General features: G+C 39.1%; 1 protein-coding gene across 1 annotated transcript in view; it reads left to right on the forward strand.

Annotated features, from left to right (window-relative positions):
- Positions 1–23,157, forward strand: part of LOC138740568 (kelch-like protein 4) — a 110,348-nt gene that overhangs the window by 83,502 nt on the left and 3,689 nt on the right. Inside the window, exons 8-10 of the mRNA XM_069893418.1 lie at positions 12,407–12,569; positions 16,879–17,091; positions 18,037–18,208. Coding sequence (XP_069749519.1) covers positions 12,407–12,569; positions 16,879–17,091; positions 18,037–18,208 — 548 coding nt within the window. The remainder of the gene's footprint in view (positions 1–12,406; positions 12,570–16,878; positions 17,092–18,036; positions 18,209–23,157) is intronic.

Here is a 23,157-nt window from a genome sequence, read left to right on the forward strand (position 1 = left end):
CATGGGAGGGCTTTCCGTAAGGTTCAGTCGCTCGGTGTTCATGGTGAGGTAGTAAATTGGATTAGACATTGGCTTCACAGGAGAAGCCAGAAAGTGATAGTGGATGACTGCATCTCTGACTGGAAGTTTGTAACTAGTGATGTGCCTCAAGGATTGATGATGAGTCCATTGTCGTTTGTCGTCTGTATCAATGACTTGGATGACAACGTGATAAATTGGATCACTAGGTTTGCAGTTGCAGTGAAGATTAGTGGTGAACAGTGGGGAAGGCTTTCAAAGCTTGCAGAGGGGTCTGGAGCAGCCTGAAAGATAGTTAGTAAAATGGCAGATGGAACTTAATGCAAACAAGTGTGAGGTGTAGTATTTTGGAAGGACAACCAAGATAGGACAAACTCTGTGAACAATAGAGCACTGAGAAGAGCGGTAGAACAGAAGGATCTGGGAATTCAGAGACAAAATTCCCTGAATTCCCTGAATCAATCGGCAAATTGGCCTTCATAAATCAAAGCATTGAGTATAGATGTTGAGATGTTATGGTGAAGTTATCGAAGTTGATGATGGGGCCAAATTTGAAGTTTTGGTCACATAACTACAGGAAGGATATCAATAAGATTGAAAGAGTGCAGGGGGGATTTACCAAGGACGTTGCCAGGACTTGAAGAACTGAGTTACAGGGAATGGTTAAACAAATTACAGCTTTTTTCCCTGCAGCTCAAAACAATGAGGAGAGATTTGATAGAGGTATACAAAATTATGATGGCTATAGATAGAGTAAATGCAAATAGGTTTTTTTCCACTGAAGGGTAGGTGAGATACAAAAAAAAACTATAGGATATGGGTTAAGGGTGAAAGGGGGAAAGTTTCAAGAGAACATTAAAGGGAATTTAATGCAAAATGGTGAAAATGTGGAAAAAGCTGCCAGCTAAATTGGTAAATGCAGACTCAATTTTGATATTTAAAAAAAAAAATTGGACAGGTAAATGAGTGGGAGGGGTATGGAGCATTGTGTCCAATTTATTTCTGTACTTTCAGAAGGATGTGGTCTCCTTCATGTTGATTCTGGAAATAATGTGATTATCCAATCAAGAGAGAAAGTGTAATACTGTATACTTACTTGAGGTTATTACATTACAAGAATCTTAGAAGGACTGGCAAGGTTGGTGCTGAGGTAGTTTACTCTCACTGGTCATCAAGACATTCAACAAGCCCTTTGGCTCAACAAGCTGGCATTTACTAATATGACTGCATTTTGTCCATATCTCCCTATAACCCAAGCCCTTAAGTTCCCATTGTGAAACAGGAGAGTATAGTCTCAGATTAAAGGATCAGACAAAAACAAAATTATTTTAGTGAAGGAAGATAAATCTTTCAGGTCTGTGGATGTGAGATCAATAGATTGTTTGATAATAAAGAGAAGTAATGATCTAAGAATTGGGAAGAAAGTGGATGAGATGCACTCAATGAACCAAGACACTGCCTTATTTTGACTCTTCGTGCACCATTTTTATTTATTTCTTTGCCAGGTGACGCTGCCACAAAACAATGAATTTCGTGACTTGTTCATGACAATAAATTCTGTTTCTGATTTTGATTCTTCATCAAAGAGTTAACCCTTAAAATTCATGTTGAGAGATATAATATTTATATTCCATTCAGGCCATAATTCTAATATACACTCTGTTATTTAGCTGGGTCTACAGCTTCATAATGATGTATATGGCACAAAACATTTTTGTCTCATTTGTGCCATGGTATCAAAGGACTGTGACATATCTACTTTTCAATCAGTAAAAGGTCTTTAAATGTTTTCCTTCACTTTACTTATATTTCACACAGAATTTATTTTGCAGGCAAAATTGATTTATTTTAAAGATGTATTCTGAGTGACTAAATCTATTTAACCTTTTTTTAAACAACCTGGATTTTGCAGTTAAAATAATGGTGAGGTTAATGGCACTTGGTGAAGGTTAAATTTGTCACAAGCTTTTTTGGCGTAGTTGTATGGCTTAATAGAGCAGAATATTTTTTATCTTATCTCATTTTTTTCAGTAATTTTTGCTCTCTCTTATGCAAACAATGGCTTAAAATTGCTATTCTTACTTGCAAGGTATGAAATAAAAATGACAGCATATCTGTTCTTTTGGAATTGAAATTGTAATGCCTGGATAAGTCTTAATTACTGCCTAACAATCCCTTTTTTATTAAGGAAAGCTTAATGTATGATATGTTGAGATGAATTTGTCTCACATTTAATAAAGTGAAGATTTTTGATCACACTGGAAAATCCAGGGTTATTTTTATTACCAAATCCATTTGATATGGGATTCAAACATATCTTGTTATTAATCAAGATGGTTATGAATTATACCATAATGCTACTAAGCTGCATTGAGCTACTTAACAAAATGAAGCTCTCTGTGGGAAAAAAAAATCACAGTTCCAGAGCAAAGCTCCCGAAACAAAGAATGAATATTGAGAATTCAGAAATGGAGATTAATAGGTACAAGATGATTGTTTGAATACACACAGAATCCTTATTATATTCTCCTCATACATTAAGATCCATTCCAGGAGCATGACTTCATAAAATGTTGAGATTTAATATTTAGCATAAAAAATGATTCCATAAAATTCATTACTTTCTTCTTGATGTGTTTGCAGAAGACAAAATGGGTGAAATTAAATTTTAGATTTATACTTCTTATGGGAGCTACTTTACAAAAGGGCAAGTGACAGCAGTTTGATGTTCTAATGAAGGATCTTATTTTGTGCCGTATATCGGTGCTAGTCATCACCAATACCTTCATACGTAAATTTCCTTAAGAACAGATTTGCTTTTGTTCTGTCAGGGAAGATTCAATTGCAAGTCTCTTCCACAAAGGCGTTCACATCCTAAGTATATGCACTCACCACTTGATTGCCTCTATATGGTCAAGTAAAGAGTGGCATAATAAAAGCATAAAATGCAGCAGAATTAGAGCAAAAACATTGTCTTCCTATTTCTGTATGTTGGTCACAGTCTTCACAAACATCTAAGAGAAATGTAACCATCATCATAAACCTGACTGAGAACAAACCCTGAATCTCCAAGGTCATAGGGATGATATGTTCACCTAGTTAGATAATGGGAAGCCTGGTTTATCGCAGGTTGTAAGTTTTATTGGAAATAAACTGACAAATAAATTGTAAAGTAGCCAATTGTGCAATCCACCCTGACTTTTAATGTTGATAAACATTTTATTGAACACATTACAGCAGAGAACAGACCCGTCAGCCCACAATGTTGCGCTGACTATGTAAATCTACTCCACAACAATCTATTTTTTCCTAACCTTACACCTATAGCCTCTATTTTTCTGACATTCACGTGCGTAAGAGGTACATATCATCCACATTTTTATGTCTTTGCAAGAACTATGTTTATAAACAAGAAGAAAATCAATTCTACAGAGATAAAATATCTACAAAAGATATTTATATCAAAATATCTGGAGGCATATTAACGATCAATTCATCAACTTAAAACAGCCTTGCATTTCTAAAGGGAGGATATACTTTGAACTGGTACATGATGCAAGTCTTTATTCATATGTGGAATTGAATACTCTTTCATCAACTTGGTTTCTGAGTCAAGATCTTTTTACTAAATCTTACATAGATTTGTTGTTTTGGGTTTTCAGCTTGGAATGTATATAGAAGAGATGTTATGCACATAAAATATTTCATGAGATCAAAACAAAAATCAAGTGAAGGGGAAACTGAACTGTTGTTGATGCCCTTCGCACCAATAGTGACCATGTTCAAATTCGTCCTGATTTTCTCTTCAATTGAAATAAATTTGATATGTTGTAACGCTTGTCAAATCATTCTGATTACCTTTGTGGAACATTCAAAGGGCAGTTTCACCCTCATCTTTCTAACTTAAGCTTTACTGAAATACACATCAGTGAATATTAAAAATCAATGGATCGCCATGGCCAATATTGCTAATGCTATGAGAAATTTATATCAGTGAAATGAAGAGCTTTGTGTGCCAGGCTGGTGTTCATTGTCTTCAATTCAGGGTTTAATCATACCCTCGAGGCCTCATGGAGATCTCAGCAGTGGGTCTCAACACCCCTCTCTGTAACTGGATTCTGGACTTCGTAATGATAAGAGTACAGAATGCCGAGTTTGGCAGCAGAATGTCGAGCGTCATCACACTGACTACTGGTGCCCCTCAGGGCTGTGTGCTTGGCCTGGTTTTGTTCATGCTACTGACCCACAATTGGAATGCCAGGTCCAATTCCAACAGAGTCATTAGGTTTGCAGATGACACGGCAGTAGTTGGCCTCATCAACAACAACGATGAGTTGCACAACAGAGAAGAGGTGGAAAATCTTGTTGATTGAAGCGAGAATAATAACCTGAGTCTCAATGTGGACAAGACAAGGAAGATTATTGTGGACTTCAGAACCAGGGACAACCACACTCCATTTCATGTTAATAACTTGGTAGAAGAGAGAATAGAGAGCATCAAGTTCCTCGGAGATCACCAACAAGTGACCTATCCTGGTCACACAACATCTCCTCACTTGACAGAAAGGCGCAACAGTGACTGCACTTCCTGAGAAGACTAAGGCAGGCCACCATCCTGTCAAATTTCTCCAGGAGCTCTTTCAAGAGTGTCCTGTCCAACTGCATCATAGTGTGGCACGATTGATTAGAGGTCAATCCACAAGACCATAAGAGTGGCAGAGAAGATTACTGGGATCTCTCTCCATTTCCCTCCCCCTTCCCATCCCCAAGAATTGATGGGATTTACTGGTGTGGAGCACATCTCATTTGTCTCTTCCTCGCACCAGAACGTAGTCCAGGAGGTGCCAGTGTTTGGAACGGGGATGCATCCAGGTAGTCTTCAGGCTGTCTCTCTGCTGGAAAAGGGTGTTAGTAATGACAAGCCACTCTTCTGCGCAGAGTTCCAACAGGAGGCGCCCGTTGTCATTGCACTTGCCGACACCATGCTTGCCAAGGATTCCTGGCCAGGTTTCTGAGTCTTTGCTGATGCAAGTATTGAAGTCACCAAGGATGACAACCTTGTCGGCTGTAGGGGTGCGTTGGATGATGATGCGCAGATCAGTGTAGAACTTGTCCTTTTTTGCTGGTTCCGCCTGAAGGGTTGGAGCATAGACACTGATGAGAGTGATGCGTCGCTTGTTTTGAAGGGGGAGTCACATGGACATGATCCGGTCAGAGTGGCCTGTCGGGAAGTTTTCGAGTTTGGAGGCAATGGAGTTCTTGACCATGAAGGCAACACCAGATAGGCGTCATTCAGCCTGAGGCTTGCCAGACCAGTAGAGTGTGTAGCCTGCGCCGTGTTCTTGGAGGCTGTCTACATCTGCAAGGTGGACTTCACTGAGAGCGGCTATGTCGATGTCGAGTCTGAGGAGTTCATGTGCGATGAGGGCAGACCGACATTCAGGTCGGTGGCTGTCAGCCTTGTCTAGCATGCTTCTGATGTTCCAGCATGCTAGCTTGAGTTTGTGTGCATCTTTTGAGGGGGAGGACGTGGACCTGTCCCCGGGCCTGCGCAAAGGAGCTTTTAGGTGGAGTGCAGTGTGCGCAGTACTGGCCCTACCCTTTACACCCATGGTTCATGTGCCGTGGCCAACCAAGCTGGGACATGGCAGCGAGGTCCTTGGGTCGTAGGTTTTATATCGGAGTGACCTTCTCCTATGCAGGTTGCTTAACCAGGCTGAAGAGGCCTGCCTCCCCTTTTAGGTCGAACCATTTTTGGAGATCTATGACCGCTGTCCATAGTTATGGAGTGGTGTGCCTTGGAATCAGCCTGCGTGCATTTATTCCTGCCGCGGCCGAGTAAAGGGGATGCAGCATTGGTTGAGGATCAGAAAGAAAAGTTCTAGTAGAAATTTTTAAGGCTGGAGAGAACTCTGCAATGGAGTTCACAGTTGTTAGTGTTTAGACTAATGGTTTTTGAGGTGTGTATTAAACTCTGAAATACACTAAACAGTTCAACAGGCAAACAATACATTTTTTTTAATTTTTAAAAAAATGTTCACACTATGAACCATACTGACCAAAATACACACAAACATTTCCCTCTTGAATATACACAGTGTCATTTTCTCCCTTCCCTCCCTCCTTCATCCCCCCCTCCCCACCCACTCAACTTTCAATATATATGATACATTAAACCCATTAAACAATGTCATCACACAATGAAAATAAACAAGAAATTTGTGTCATCTACTTTTACATGTTGGGTCTGTTCATTTCGTCTTTTTCTCCTTCTGTCATTTTAGGCGGTGGTGGTCCACGGTAGGACTTCTCTGTTGTGTTCCATGTATGGTTCCCAAATTTGTTCGAATACTGTGATGTTATTTCTTAAATTATATGTTATTTTTTCCAATGGAATACATTTATTCATTTCTCTGTACCATTGCTGTATTCTCATGCTATCTTCTAATTTCCAGGTTGACATCATTCATTTTTTTGCTACAGCTAAGGCTATCATAATAAACAATTTTTGTGCTCCATCCAAATTGAGTCCAAGTTCTTTACTTCTTATATTACTTAGAAGAAAGATCTCTGGATTTTTTGGTATGTTGCTTTTTGTGATTTTATTTCATACCTGGTTTAGATCTTCCCAAAACGTTTCCACTTTCACATGTCCAAATTGCATGTACTGTTGTTCGCATTTCCTTCTTCCAGCGAAAACATCTATCTGATAATGTTGGGTCCCATTTATTTAACTTTTGGGGCATGGTGTATAGCCTGTGTAACCCATTATATTGGGAGCTAAAGAAAATAATAAGGAAATTCTTATGGAAAGGGGGGAAACCGAGGATAGCGCTAAATAAATTAACAGAATGGTACAAACAAGGGGGCTTACAACTACCAAACTTTAAGAATTATTATAGAGCAGCACAAAGATACCTATCAGATTTTTATCAAACAAGGGAAAAACCAGATTGGACCAGATTAGAGCTAGATAAAATAGGGGAGAAGGTACCCGAAAATATACTATATAAGTGGAATGAAAAGCTGGTGCAACATAGGAATTCACCAGTACTGCAAACAATACATATTGAGGATAAGGATTCATGGTTAGTGTGAACAGTACATTTGGTCATTCAGCATTCTCGCTGCTTCTGGGAAGTCTGCTTTTACACATATGAATAATATAGCCTTTCATGAGTGATCAATAATTTGTCACCATTGATGTTAAAAAAAAAACTTTGCATGACTGATGGTTCGAATAGATTGATCTGTATCAGCACTGAATCACAGGGGATACACTGCAGTCAATTTTTTTTTGTCTAACAATATCATATAATTAGTTTTAATTATATGGATTTCTCTTTTAGAATATTGCTAACATTGTCAATGACAAGTTTGAGTAATCATTTTTTTCAGCTACACTTGTGAAGCAGTAAGTAGCTGTCTGCTACAAAGTGCTGTTTCACTCACTGCACTGGCAATGAAGCATTAGTAAGTATTGCCATGGTGATACCTTATCCAGACATTGAATAGTCAATGACCTTGACTCTTCTGCTGGTGTTACATTAATATTGATGATTATTCAAACAAGATAAATTAGTTATTGCAAGCATGAGATGATAATTGTTAACAATTATCTCTCCTGTCAAGTCTCATCTATGAAGGTAGAAAATCTAGACAATGCACTGCAAGTGTCCAGTGCTATTGTAACTGGAATAAAGAAGCCGTGCACCACTATTATGAGGGAAGTCAAGACTTACAAATCATACTACTTCTCATGAGAAGCATGTCTTATTTGAAGTGGGTGATATTTTATTCATGTTTTAAGATGCTGATGCTCTACTCACCTCTGCCCAATTGCACTAGTTGCTAATGCTCAATTTCTTGCTCCCTGCTCCTTCAACATATTTCTTGAGGATCTTACCTCTTCCATGCCTTGGATCAGAGAAAAAAGAATGTTCAATATATGTGGGAGGAAAAAATAACAGACACCAAAATAAGTTGATCTTCATCAGAAATGTGTGGCAGAACTGTGCCCTCCATGTGGTGCTAGATTTCTAGATCAGATCAGATCTGATAAGATCTGTGGATCTCTGGTTCCAAGAATCTGGACCCTACATTGGGTGAATGCCAGGGACTGAGTGGAGAGCAGGGGGAGTCATTTCTCCTCTCTTCTTCTTTCTTTGGCTTGGCTTCGCGGACGAAGATTTATGGAGGGGTAAATGTCCACGTCAGCTGCAGGCTCGTTTGTGGCTGACAAGTCCGATGCGGGACAGGCAGACACGGTTGCAGTGGCTGCATGGGAAAATTGGTTGGTTGGGGTTGGGTGTTGGGTTTTTCCTCCTTTGTCTTTTGACAGTGAGGTGGGCTCTGCGGTCTTCTTCAAAGGAGGTTGCTGCCCTCTCTATTGATGATTGCTGCTGCTCTACGACAGCTGTGTTCCATGTTGATTTTCTCAGTGATGGGGAGAGTTATGCCTGTGATGTACTACCATTTGCAGAAGTATTGATGCCCCCATGATACAGCCAGTCACCACACTTTACATTACACATCTATAAAAGTTTGCCAACATTTCTGTATGCTGACCCCCATTTTTTTATGGTTTGATGACCTGACTTAATTATTCAAGAACAAAGAAGTGTTTGCTTTATTAAAAACTGAAGTACATAAGTACTCAATAAGAACTGCTGAAGGAAGCCATCTGTTTTTAAACCAAACCCCAAGCCTCTTGAACAGAAATGAGGTCAGAGGTTATTTATGGAGTGGTTTTGAAAAAAGACAGTAGTTTGGTAGAAATAAAACTAATAGTCATGTGGTGTGCAAGATTGGGACTGCCCTCATTGATGATGTCACATGATTTGGAGAAATATATAATTGCATTCAGACATTTTTGGATCAGTTTACAGAAGTCAAAACCCTGTGTGACACGCACAGGAACTAGAACCTTGTGGAAGACATAGTTAAATTACAATGATGGAGCATAAAACATAACAGCACCTGTTCTGGTTACTGTAATTCAACTATGTCTTCCATAAGGTTCCAGTTCCTGTGCGTGTCACACAGGGTTTTGACTTCTGTAAACTGATCCAAAAATGTCTGAATGCAATTATATATTTCTCCAAATCATGTGACATCATCAATGAGGGCAGTCCCAATCTTGCACACCACATGACTATTAGTTTTATTTCTACCAAACTTCTGTCTTTTTTCAAAACCACTCCATAAATAACCTCTGACCTCATTTCTGTTCAAGAGGCTTGGGGTTTGGTTTAAAAACAGATGGCTTCCTTCAGCAGTTCTTATTGAGTACTTATATACTTCAGTTTTTAATAAAGCAACCACTTCTTTGTTCTTGAATAATTAAGGCCCCTTCAGATCTATTAGCTCTGTTTTTCTAGATGCTGCGACTCTGAGAATGAATTCTCTACTCTAAGCACAATAGTTCTCTGTAAATGTACTGTGACCAGTGTATATAACCCTGTAACTAACCCACAACTAACCGAAGACATATGTATAAGAAATATAGCTTAACATTAACCTAAATATTAATATTAACCCAGATCCATTACACTACATTCATGCAAGGCACACGTGGAAGGATAGGCCAGGACTTGCCAGCCACTGCTAACGTACATTGAAGTGGTGGTGGGGAGCAACTTTCTGGAACAGCTCCTGTCAAATATAATGGAAATAGCCCCAAGGTGCTGGGAGTTTTGGGAGTTCCAGAATTCTGACGAGACAGTAAAGGAATTATGACTTTTTCAGTGAGGGTAAAGTGTGACTTGGAGTGATTAATGACCTTGTCCTTCTTGAGTCAAGGTAATTGTCGACAAAAATGCATGTTCAATTGGCTTTCCACCACCCTGAAGGGCATGCTTTCTGAATCATCTATGCACACCAATTTATTTCTCTTTCATCATTATTTTATGTCATGATGAAAACAAAAAATAAGTGTCATCCTCCAGAAAATGGTACAAGTAGTTCAGTACGTGTAACATACATCATTACAGTTAAATGGATTATAAGTCTTGATTGATTCTGCTGATGAACTCTCAGGCTTCTACCTAGGTCATGAAGTATTACTGATTACGTTAGCCATTGCAGTAAATATAGGATTGGATATAAAAAAAATAATTGCTGCATCTTGGTTGTAGTGACCCCTAGGGTGCAATACCTAAAGAATGTGCTGTAAAGAATTCTTGAAAACTCCATGATCACATATTTTTCTGACAAGCTAGAAAAACACAAATTGGCTCATTGTGTCTCTGCTGGTTCACAGGGAAATATTATTCACCACCAATTTTGCTAATCAACTCCTGACACATTCCAGCAAATTAACTGACTGACCTGTATATCTTGGAGGTGTAAGTGGAAAGCCAGAGTACCCAAAGGTACTCCAGCACGATAACATCAAGAATATCTTTGGCTTGGCTTCGCGGATGAAGATTTATGGAGGGGGTAAAAAGTCCACGTCAGCTGCAGGCTCGTTTGTGGCTGACAAGTCCGATACGGGACAGGCAGACACAGTTGCAGCGGCTGCAGGGGAAAATTGGTTGGTTGGGGTTGGGTGTTGGGTTTTTCCTCCTTTGCCTTTTGTCAGTGAGGTGGGCTCTGCGGTCTTCTTCAAAGGAGGTTGCTGCCCACCAAACTGTGAGGCGCCAAGATGCACGGTTTGAGGCGATATCAGCCCACTGGCGATGGTCAATGTGGCAGGCACCAAGAGATTTCTTTAGGCAGTCCTTGTACCTTTTCTTTGGTGCACCTCTGTCACGGTGGCCAGTGGAGAGCTCGCCATATAACACGATCTTGGGAAGGCGATGGTCCTCCATTCTGGAGACGTGACCCACCCAGCGCAGCTGGATCTTCAGCAGCGTGGACTCGATGCTGTCGACCTCTGCCATCTCGAGTACTTCGACGTTAGGGATGAAAGCGCTCCAATGAATGTTGAGGATGGAGCGGAGACAACGCTGGTGGAAGCGTTCTAGGAGCCGTAGGTGATGTCGGTAGAGGACCCATCAAGAATATACAAAGTCCACAAAGACCTAGCTCAGGATTGAACTCGAGTTGCTGCATTAGGTAAAGCTACTGTGAGTCATCCATCTAAATATTGCGCATTTCACATCTATTCACTCTCCACTTACAGTGGAAGTTAATGACTCAAAAAAGTATTCATATTTCATGCTGGTGTCAAGGATGGGACAGAAAATAAATAGCAAAATAATTGAGACATTGAATGATTCAATGTGTAAGCATTCGGGTCTGATAATGCTGATGGCAAATCTGAGATCCAGACCTCTTGATTTGAAAGTCAATCCTTGGGTCAGTTGAAATGGAAATCAGCACAAAAAGGGCAGTCCAGAAATGTTGATGGTTACCCTATAGCGTGAGAGTTCTCAACAACACACTGGTGGTCTTGTTTCTTAAAGCCAAATACACTGTTGAAGTAGGAGAGGGGAACAAAACTGCTCAGACTGAGGTTATATATAAACTCAGGGTAGTCATCCTATTAGTACAAACTTGCCTGATGTTGCAAAATTTACAATTGCTTCTCAGAACAAGCAATATACCAAAGGAATAGAAAAGCCACAAATCCATTTCTACCAATGGTGGAGATTGAAGAAATGTTTAATTTTAGAATTAATAATGAGAGGTCATGGGGGATAATCAGTGATTAGATCATTGATCTAAACAATCTAAGGCAGAAACGGAATATCGATGTGTTCCTGAGAAGCAGGTGCACGTATCTAATTCATGTGAAGATGAAAAGTGGAAGAGGGATGAGAACATTTGTCCCATCCTCCCAGTGTGGTTGCCCGGTATGATGATGGCTGACTTTTTACTTCGGCTTCACTTTCCTCCACATGCCTCATTCCTTGGTTTGAACCACGTCTTTCATGTATACCTCTGTACCATAAAAAATCCCATCTGCTTAACTGATAAAGCATATTTTTTACTTCTTGCACTAACTTTAACTGAGAATATTTATCATATATCTATCTTTTATATATATTATCTCTTTCCATACTGGAATAGTTTAATGTACATTAGTTTTTTTTTAACAATAAGTACCTGTTAGCTGCAACAAGCAGGAATGTAATTATATATGTGCATTGTACTTAAGGATATGACAATAAACTCATCATTATGATACAAGTCTATGTTCCCTCTAATAGCCTTCGTTAAACATTTGGAAACTACTGAAAATATATGATCTGTTGTCCCAAAGATTTTGATTCAATTTAGTTGTATCTGTGCATATTGCATAAAGATTTTGTCAATAGAGACATTTTCTTCAAACTGTAAAACTGCTTTTTAAGATAAAGTTATTCACTGTTAAAATGCCACCATATTAAATATAATACATCTGATCTTCTATCTCTGAATGGACATTTATTTTTTATTTCAGGAGTAGCAGTACTTGAAGGACCAATGTATGCAGTTGGTGGACATGATGGGTGGAGCTACCTTAATACAGTAGAGAGATGGGATCCACAAGCCCGTCAATGGAACCATGTTGCCAGCATGTCAACTCCAAGAAGCACTGTTGGAGTTGCAGCATTGAACAACAAGTAAGTGGATGCAAGTAGGCTATTAAATATTTGCATCAGTTCACTAATTATAAACATCTATAATTTTGTAATAAGGTACTGTATGAAATAAATTAGATACAAAGGGCATTATAATTCAAATAAGGGTTCATGCATGAATTCCAAAATCAATAATCATTTTTGATTTCTTTTAAAAAAAATGCAGTTATATTAGATGTACACAACAGCAATTGCACCTGAAAAAAGTACATCTATATACAGTATACATATGTTTCAAAAGATTAGGGTACTATTGGTCTGAGCCATGAAAATACTTTAGAGCTAAGTAGGAAACATAAGAGAGGAGTCATGTTTAAATATTTTTTAATAAGGCTTCGAAAGATTACCTTTGAAGCAGTGGGGAAAATAATTAGATGAGGACCTTTCTGAGGCAGCCAGCGAAAATTGTTGGAAAGGCAAAAGAGTTAATCAATACTAATGGCCAGAAATTCTTCCAGGTTGTTGTTGGTGCTGTCATTAATTGTCCCCTCAAATTAATAATTTTTTGACATCTATCTACCCAAGTCTTAAATTGATACTTGATATGCTGAATATTCATTGGATAGCAGCTGAGAATCTTATTGCAAGCAGCCCATCACATGCAAAGAGCGTTTGTTTAATGCAGACACCCAGGAGACTGTAGATATTGAATTCTGAAGCAGTAAACAATCTGCCAGGTCAGGCAGCAACTGTCGGAGGAAAACAATTGACAACATTTCAGGTCGGAACACTTTATCAACATTGGAACTACTCCTCTTCACACAGTCACTTGTTGTTTAGCAGGATCACGCTAATGACTAAGGCCATACATTAATTTTTTGTGTAAAATCCTACAAGCAACGTTTCCTGAGGAGAATTTAATTCTATTATTCTCACCAATTTACAGTCTGACTTGCGACCAATGCGATTTACATCCATCCGCACATATGACCTAATTTTTAATAGATATATAAGAAAAAATATAAAATTTATGCGGTTTATGTTGTATCTGACAAACTATAACAAGGATAGAGGGCATGTATGATCAAAATGTGAGTTCTTACTTTGTTAGTCAGCATCCCGTGGTCCATAGGCTGGCCGTGGCCATTTCGATTCCTGTGTGCATTCACGAGTCTTCGGTTGGGTCAGGCGAGATGGGCTCGCATATTGGAGTTTGGTTGGTGCATATGCGAGAGTTAAGGATGTGAATTCAATATCATCAGGGCACCAACCAAACTCCAATTATGAGAACCCACTGTGCACGCGCCCAGGAATCAAAATGGCCACGTTCAGCCTCTGGACCCTGGGACGCAGACTAACAAAGTAAGGACACACATTTTGGCTCTTACATGTCCTGTATCCCTGTTATAGTTTGTCAAATACAACATTTGATTAAAAAGTTTGCTTTAAGACTTCAGTGCTTCACGCACACAGGCAAAATTCCAACTTACGCCCATTTCGAGATACAACTGATCCTTCATTCCCAATTATAGTCGTAAGTCGGGGAGTGCCTGTATTGAAAGCAATGAGTTGATAATTTTGAGATACAATTAAAAAAATCAATGGTGGACCTGCTGCCTCACAGTGACAGAGTCTCGGTTTCCATCCTGACTTCAGAACCTGACTCCAAAGTTTGCACATAGGTTGCTGGTTTCCTTTCTCACCTAGGTACTCCAATTTTCTTCCACATCTGAAAGTTGTGTGGGTTGGTGACTGTAAATTGCCACTTGTGCAGGTAAGTGGTAGATCTGAGGCTGAGGAACGAGATGATGGGAATATGAGAAAGCAAACTGGGATTAGTTGTGACAAAGTGTAATATGGGTGCTTGATGGTTGGAATGAACTCAATGCCAAAGGTCACTTTTCCATGTTGTATAAACAATGATCACGTGAGCCTGGAAATGATTGAACAACAATTAAATAGGCCCAACAGGGAGAATTTAATTTTGTTATTCTTATCAATTTAATTGTTTACATTTTAAATTTAGAGATACAGCACATTACAGGCCCTTTCAGCTCATGAACCCATGCCACCCAATTACACCTAATTGACCAGTATGTTTTGAAAGGTGGGAGGAGACCAGAGCACCCGGGGAACACCTACGCAGACATATGGAGAACATACAAACTCCTCCCAGACCGTGTGGGATTCGAACCCCAGTTCTGATTGCTGGCGCAGTAACAGGCATAGCGCTAACTGCTACGCTAACTGGGCCACCCGGTTTATTGAGACATAACAAGCAAAATGCCTTGATCTTGTCCTGAGATACAATATTCATTGAGTTTACACATTCTCCCCTGTGATTCCATGACTTTCAATGCATACTATAGCAAAAATGTAACTTGATAAAAGTCTTATGAATTTATTCTGAATAATGAATGTAGGTAGGCAGGATAACACATGCTGTAAATGCCTGAAAAACAATGTTAATGCTGTAGGACTCTAGATATTCAGGGGAAGAATCAATAGCAATTTGCATCGCCATTCACTTCACCATTCTCTCCTAACTCCATCAGGATCAATCACATTAAGTGGAATAAACAAGCTTAATACTTCACAAAGACTGACCTTTAATTTGTCCATTGTTCCTTGGGGAGTGAACAGAACTGAACAGCACTTAACAATCTAAAAATATCAATTGGAATTTAATCACTGCTAATTAGAAACCAACTCCCTATAGTATTGTGAGGCATAAAAATTTGTATTAACTTGGATCATTTTAATATCATACTTGACTTGTACTGTCCAATCCAATTAGTGAAAATGTTTGCAAATTTTATTTAATTGTTTCCATCTTCTTTTTCATAAAGTAGCAGGCAATATGAACAAATCAGAATTTCAATTTTAGTTTTCTGTTGTGTGAATCAGATTCTATTTGCACTCAATTCAGCACCCTGCCATAATTCCTTCCATCCTCTCCTCAGACTCTGATATTCTTGGGTTTAGTTCCAAGGATTTTGACAGCTGCCTGATATTCCAGTTTTGTTTAATAACGTGGGCAGTAAATTCCCATTTTCAATTTTAAGTATCGTTGTTGACTATTCTACTGACATCAGAACAGAGCACATGCAAACCTCATCTAATCCATTCATTCTCACTAAACTATTGACAACATCACATTATTCTCTTTGTGAACCAGCCACTAATCTTTGGGAATGTAAAAACAACTTTCCAAGTTAAGCAGTGATCTGATTTTTTCAATTGTTTACTGCATTTGCTGCAGTTAATATCAGATAAATTGTTATTTAAATCTTTAATCAATAGATTTTAGTTTGCTAGAAGTAAGAAAAGACTAAGAAGGATGTTGATGCTGACACACCAAACACTATTAACAGATTAATGGTGTAAAGCAAGTCAACTTAATTCATTAAATTAAATGAGAAGCTGCATAGGCAACAATTCCTATCTTCCCAGGTTTAAGGTGTGTACGTAAACTGGGAAACTGGGTGATTACCTTGAGTGGACAAAAGAAGTCAGAAGCCTCTTTTTCACTGGCACCTTGTCCCAAGAATTGTCGGCAAGGATTACTGGTTAAGGGTCCAGCGGGAAAGCGAATCAAATGGCATGCCAACATTAAATCATGCAAAATCACACTGGGGTTTGACTCCCTACTCACATCCCTGGTGTCAACTGATGCCTGCTTACTGATTAAATCAATGAAAAAAGGACAAGTTTCATCCTGGGACAAAAAATGTTGAAGGCAGACTCTTCAATCCCTGGGGATGACTTGTGGTCCACGTGAAAGCATGTGAAAGCATGTCCCAGTTAAAAGTGGTCCAGTGAGAATAGTAAAAATGGCTTCTTTTACTAGGATACTGAACGGCCAATTAACTGGGATGCCAGTGAAAAAAGGGCTAGAGAGATACACCGTGTCAGGCAGCATCCATGAATAGGAATGGTCAGTCAACATTTTGGAATGAGACCCTTTGTCAAGACTCGTTCTGATCCAAAAGTTTGACAGCTTTTCTCTCCATGGATGTTGCAAAACCTGCTGAGTGCATCAAACTTCCCTTTGTTTGCTCAAAATCAGTGCATCTGCAGATTTTGTGTTGGACATCCCTATTTAGACTGTAAGGATGATCCTGATTGATCAGTAACCCATCATTTTAATTCCTTGCCTTGCTTCACTCAATCCTCACGTGGTTTCTGGGAGCTGATTGTGTATAAATTGGTTGTCACGCTTTCTGTGTGACAATTGTGAATTTCAGCAGGCTGTAAATTTGTTCGTGATGTCCATATATACAAAAGACTCAATGAAAACACCAGTCATTCTTGGTTATGTGCTATTAAAAGTGAATGTTCTGTGTTTCAGATTGTATGCAGTAGGTGGGCGAGATGGCAGCTCTTGTCTACGATCAATGGAGTGTTTTGATCCTCATACCAATAAATGGAGCATGTGTGCACCCATGTCCAAGCGAAGAGGAGGGGTGGGAGTGGCCACGTGCAATGGCTTCCTTTATACTGTGGGAGGACATGATGCCCCTGCTTCCAATAACTGCTCACGATTGTCAGATTGTGTGGAACGGTAAGAATGGTTGTTTGCCTTTTTTTATCTCTAGCTTTATGTTCCATCCTTCCCAAAGGTGCAGATGCATGTTCAACATGAGATTATCATATCTGAAGTACAGTGCACAGAGGCAGCAAAATTCTTACCTGCTGCCGGCAAACAGGGATGTTGGTGGAGGCTGAAACATTAGGGCCATTGAAGAGACAGGCACATGGATGGAAGAAAAATAAAGGGTTATGAGATAGGAAGGTTTTAGTACTTTTTAAAAATGAATATATGATTCGGCATAATCAGGGGCTGAAAGGCCTATGGTGTGCTGTAGTGTTCTGTGTTCCGTGTATGTGAGAAACATCAATTACAATAGTAAAAATTGAAATGACTGAAAATGCAAGACAGAACAAAAGACATTATAGATAAATATTTACAAGTGCAGTTAGTGCAAGAAAGAGAAAGTGGTATTTCTGCAGTGCAGACTGATCTCTTGGTGGTCCTAGGGCAGTTTAGGATCAGAGTTAAGCAGGGCAATTCAAACCAATGTTCTATTACTAATGTTGAATTTTATTCAGTAAGTGTATGGGTCAAAAAAAATAAACATGTTTGTTCAGCATGTTCAATTTGGCAATTACAATCTTCTGATATTTGAAGCCTCATTATCCAAGTTTGTGAAATGTAATTTTCTCGGTTGCACCATAACTTATCCTGACTCCAATTCCTTTTACAAGACACTTTCCCAATCATCATTTAATTCACAGTAAATGGAAATTTGTTTTCCATTCTCATGCGATCAGATTATTTTCACTATTTAAAACTTGATTATAAATCAAACCTGTATATTCATGGTCGAGCAATAACGATGAATGTGTAAAGTTTTTCAAATTGATCAAATTGCTGAAGTTATAAACCTTTCAGTCTTGCAATCGCTGCAATTTGTTCTGAAAATCATTCTCATTTTTGAATTTGTAGGTATGATCCCAAAACAGACACCTGGACGACTGTGGCACCTTTAAGTGTTCCAAGAGATGCTGTTGGAGTGTGTCTTCTTGGGGACAAGCTTTATGCTGTGGGAGGATATGATGGACAGACTTATCTAAACACTGTAGAATCATATGATTCACAAAATAATGAATGGACAGAGGTAACTATCAGGAAAAAAGTGCCAAATAAATTTGCAATTCTATTCATTCAGGATGAAGGGATTTATTCAAAAAAATGTAAACAAAAAGATGCATCAAAGTACACATATTTTGTCATGCAAATTTATCTATTTCTTAATTTTTGTTAAGTATTGCAAGCTAATTTCAAGTGTCCCACATGTATGAATCAGATTGCATTGTGGAATAGTTCCAGTCAAGACTGCTCATTATCTCTGTCCAGCATTGTGAAGTGTTCTGAAGGTCATGAGTCTATCAAAAAAAGCATACGTACCATTTGCAGGGTATTTTAAATTTCTAGGTATAGTGAATATTGGATACAGTTACAACTCATTATCTGCTGAAGGGAAAGAAGGGAAAAGGGGAAAATATATTCATATTTAATTAAAGTCCTGATACTAAGGAGAAGTTCAAAATGGCCAACTATATCAAATTTAAAAAGTAGGATCCAATTCAAGGCAAAAGTTTCCTTTTGTTCTCACATGATAGTATATTAAAAATGTAACATACATGATATGCTTTAACATTTAGCTGATGTATGGCAAATGAAAAGTCACAAGGGGCATTGCCCGGCACCGCTAATAGGAGAAAGAGAAGTAGAAGAGAGTCCCTTCAGAATCACTGAGTGTTCATAGATTCAGCTCTAGCACTCCCGCAGCCTCTGAAGCTGCACAGAGACCTGCTCTAATCATCGGCAACCCAAGCTCCAGATCCAAATCTCCGACACAAACATGAACCCTTCAGCGTCTGAGGCCCTTTGGGAACCCTTCTTGCCCTCTGCACCCTCTCGAAACCATTCTTCAGCAGCCCGCAGCCCCTTCAATTTCCAGGAAGGTAAATTGCCCTCAACCTAAGTGGGTATTCAGCCGCTGAGCCCCTTGATGGCCTGCTGCTGTGGTCACCTTCCCTACTGGGTCCTTCAGCCGATGAGCCTTTCACTGGTTAGCCGCTGAGCCCCTTGCTGGCCTGCTGCTGTGGTCACCTTCCCTACTGGGTCCTTCAGCCGATGAGCCTTTCACTGGTAGTGCCATCATCCTGTGTGGTCATCTCACATGCTTCTCCTTCTCAATAGAGTATGTTCTCCCCGTTTCTGGGCTCCCTGGAGTGTGCAACCCCTCATGGCCACTGCCAAGTACACGCACTACCATCTTGGGCACAGACCATGCAGTATTATTTAAATTTACTTACAAACCGTTTAAACCCTGTACATAGTCGCTGGCATTAGGACCAGGGTGGGTTGAAACCTTTAGAGTAATGCTGAGTCTCTACTCTCTGCTGTCCAGGGACTGCACCAGCAGCAGCACTGCCATTACGACAGCTTTGACCGCGCTGCTTTAGTTTACATTTGTGATGGTGTTGATCAGTGATTGCTAAAAGGTAATTGGGGCACAAAGGCAACGTGTGGGCTTCTGACAGTCATTAAGCTCCTCAGCATCTCCAAATACGACACACAGCTGCAGCTGGCAGTAGCTCATCGTTCAAAGTCTTTTCCTCCCAATTTGTGAGCAGGAAGGTAACAATGACGGGAATGGGTGTGTGATTGATAAGACAAGAGTTTGATTACAGAGTTAAGATTCAAATGCGTGGACAGACCGACAGAATGATTGCAAGTGTGAGCCAAGACATCACGATATTAGGAAGAACAGAAGAATGGGCCGTGAGGAGCCGAGCTGAACATCTTTTGGTGTGGTGGTGTTCAAGTCCTTGGACAATTCTGCATTATGAATTCCTCCTCCTCATCTTTTAAGGAACCATGTTTACTTTAGTCACTCTTTTCCACTTTATATATTCATAAAAAATACTTTCTATTGTTATATCTGTGTTTGTTTACTTTCAAAATATATCCTTTCTTTTATATTTTAGTCATTTTTTGATGTTTTCAGAGCTTTCCAATCTTTTGTTTTCCATTAATTGCCACTACCAGTACTCTTGGCCACTCTGTATACATTAGCTTTTAATTTGATGTGTCCCTTTATTATCCATGGAATGCTATCTCTACCTTTATTGTCCTTGTTCCTAATTAGAATTATTGAGCTCTGTGGAAAATCTTTTAAATGTCCTGCACTGGCCCATCACATTACCTGTGGTCTCAGTTTACATCTGCCAGTACTTCCCTTATCCCATAGAAGTCAGCTTTATTTCAGAATAATACATTGGTTTTGGATCTTACTTTAGAAATTTAACCATATTGTGATCCGACTTTCTGAGTGTACTCCTAATGTTTTCTGCCCCTTTATACAGGACCAGGTATAAGATACCATTCTCCTTATAAGTAACACGCTTTTCAATAAACTATCATGGATGGATTCTATGAACTCCTCAAAGCTGTCTCAAATGACTTGATTTCACCAATCAAAATGGAAGTTAAAATCCCCGTGATAAATGCAGTCTCATTCTTAAATGTGGTGTTTTTTTCTTTATTTATTGCCGGTATCTATATTGACCCCAGTGGAGAACTAAATCCCATATTTTCCACAAGTAAGGAGGTTTCTTCAGAGTTTTAATGGTGATCACTTCCATTATTGCTTTTCAGAGCACACAAGTGAAAACCATCTGCAAACCTATCCTTCAGAATTTCTGGACCATTTTAAAACACTCTGGTTTGTGAAGTTGAAGATACAAGGGTGATGGGCATTTTCTAAAGAGCCAAAATGTCCTTTTCATGAAAATTTAATCTTTTCCATTCAGATGACTACTTCCCTGTAAATTTGAAACACTTTTCCATTTTAAAAAGAAAAAGGTTTTGGGCATAAAAGTGATTAATCTGACCATCCTCTCTCCTCATGCTGCCTCACCCATCAGTGGGTTACTTGCAACCTTTCGGCTTCCTTCCTTTCTTCTTCCATCTCTGTCAGGCACTCACCAACCCTTTCAAACCAATACAATTATTCTTCCACTTTTCTTTTTGAAACAAGTGCACTGGTCCATTTTCTTGTTCAGTATGGTTGTCCTTTCTTCTCTATGCCACTGTTCGCTATGGGGGCTTCAGCTTCTGTCCAATATTCCCCTCCTCATCGTGGTAATTTCTTTGTTGCTCTCAAGCCTATAATACAACTATCAGCTTCTCTTTGTTCCCTTAAAGCACCACCTTCAGCTTTTGTTTTCATCATCCCTTTCTCATTCTCTTCTCTCCTCACTTTTTCCTGTGTCAAGTCATTTATTGATTATCCCCTACCCTACCTCTACCTCCCCTCTCCCCCACCATGTTATTGCAATCTATTTATCTTATTCAAACTAGTCATCATTCCCCTTTCCATTTAGAATAATCTTTTCTATCTTCCAAAGTCCACAGATACTGCACACACGCAGCTCGTGGAAATGATTTGGCCATTGAATTTGCCTCCTTCCATCTGCTACAACTGGAGTCAATAGGATTTAAGTGGGGGGCTTGGGAAGTGGTTAACTCCTCTTTTTAAATGCTTGACTGTGTGAAAATTGAGTGAAAATGATGGAGAAATTTGGAGAAACTCTCTAAAATTTTTAGATTAGACCAGTGGTTCTCAAACTTTTTCTTTCCACTCACATTCCACTTTAAGTAATCTCTATGTCATCGGTGCTCTGTGATTAGTAAGGGATTGCTTAAAGTGGTATGTGAGTGGGAAGGGAAGGTTGAGAATCACTGCTCTGGACCCAATTGTTACTGAAATATTCTGCTTGAGAAAAATTGTCATTGGCCCATTTCCTTTGGAGTTCTGAAACCATGCACATAAGGAGTCAATTAAGTATGATGAAAACCGTGATTTTCAAACTTTTTCTTTCAACCCACATTACCACCTTAAGCAATACCTTACTAAACATAGAACACTTATGGCATAAGGAATACTTACAGTGGTATGTGAGTGCAAAGAAAAAGGTTGAGAACCACAGGATTAGACCCTGGTATTAATCAGAAAATAAGGAAAGTTTGGGGACAGCAATGACAGGTTGTCAGACCACATTAATAACATTTATCTAAAAAATACCAAACTCTAATGGTCCAGAGAACTTGTTCTCAAATGACTGGAAGGAACTCCTCCTACTGAAAATGTACTGTTAATTCTTCGAAGAAGAGCAATTGCAATGCAATAGTATTTGTAATTGAGCAGAACAACATTGTCCAACTGGGGAGTGAAAGTTCCACTCAATGGGGCGGGCAGTTAGCGTAGCGATTAGTGCAATACTGTTACAGCGACTGGGGTCCAAATCCAGCGAGTTTGTGCATTCTCTCCATGTCTGCATAGGTTTTCCCCGGGAGCTCCAGTTTCCTCATACCATTCAATTAAAAAAACAATGCATGGGAGTGGTAGGTCAATTGATTGTAATTGGGCGGCACAGGGGCCGTGAGTCGACAGGGCTTGTTTCTATGCTGTATGTCTAAATTTAACTTTAAAATCTTAAATCACCCAGAAAAAAAATATTGGAAATACTTGGGAGATTTTAATTATTTCTACATGGTCTAATCTAAAATTTATTTGCTGTAATATTTTTCAAAAGGACTCCATTGATAAAATAAATGTAGAACAGCCACACATTTAAGTTAAAGTGACTGTGATCTGAAATCTAACTTGAATAGTTTTGGCAGAAAACTGCCAAATGAGAGTATATTTTTAATTTGCAGCTTTTGTTCAATAGGGAATAAAGTCCACATGAAACTCTGACTTAAAACGCTGACCTTTAAAGTAATAAAACACAGAAATAAAATTATAATGTAGAAATTTGGATCTCACAGTCTGATGCATAAACAATTAAAGCAGTTTGACGCTTGGAGAGAAATATCTCCTGTTCATCATTTTAATAACCGTACTTATTATTGGTAGTTGAAATAAATTGGATTGTTTTTTAATATCTAATGCAGTTTGCTATTAATTTTAAAAGGCAGAATTGTAGGAAGGTGACTCAAGAGACTGCAAATTGTGGAATCTAAAGCAAAACACAAACTGCTGGAAGAATTCAA

This window comes from Narcine bancroftii, chromosome 8 (genome assembly GCF_036971445.1).
Source record: "Narcine bancroftii isolate sNarBan1 chromosome 8, sNarBan1.hap1, whole genome shotgun sequence".
NCBI classification, from domain to species: domain Eukaryota; kingdom Metazoa; phylum Chordata; class Chondrichthyes; order Torpediniformes; family Narcinidae; genus Narcine; species Narcine bancroftii.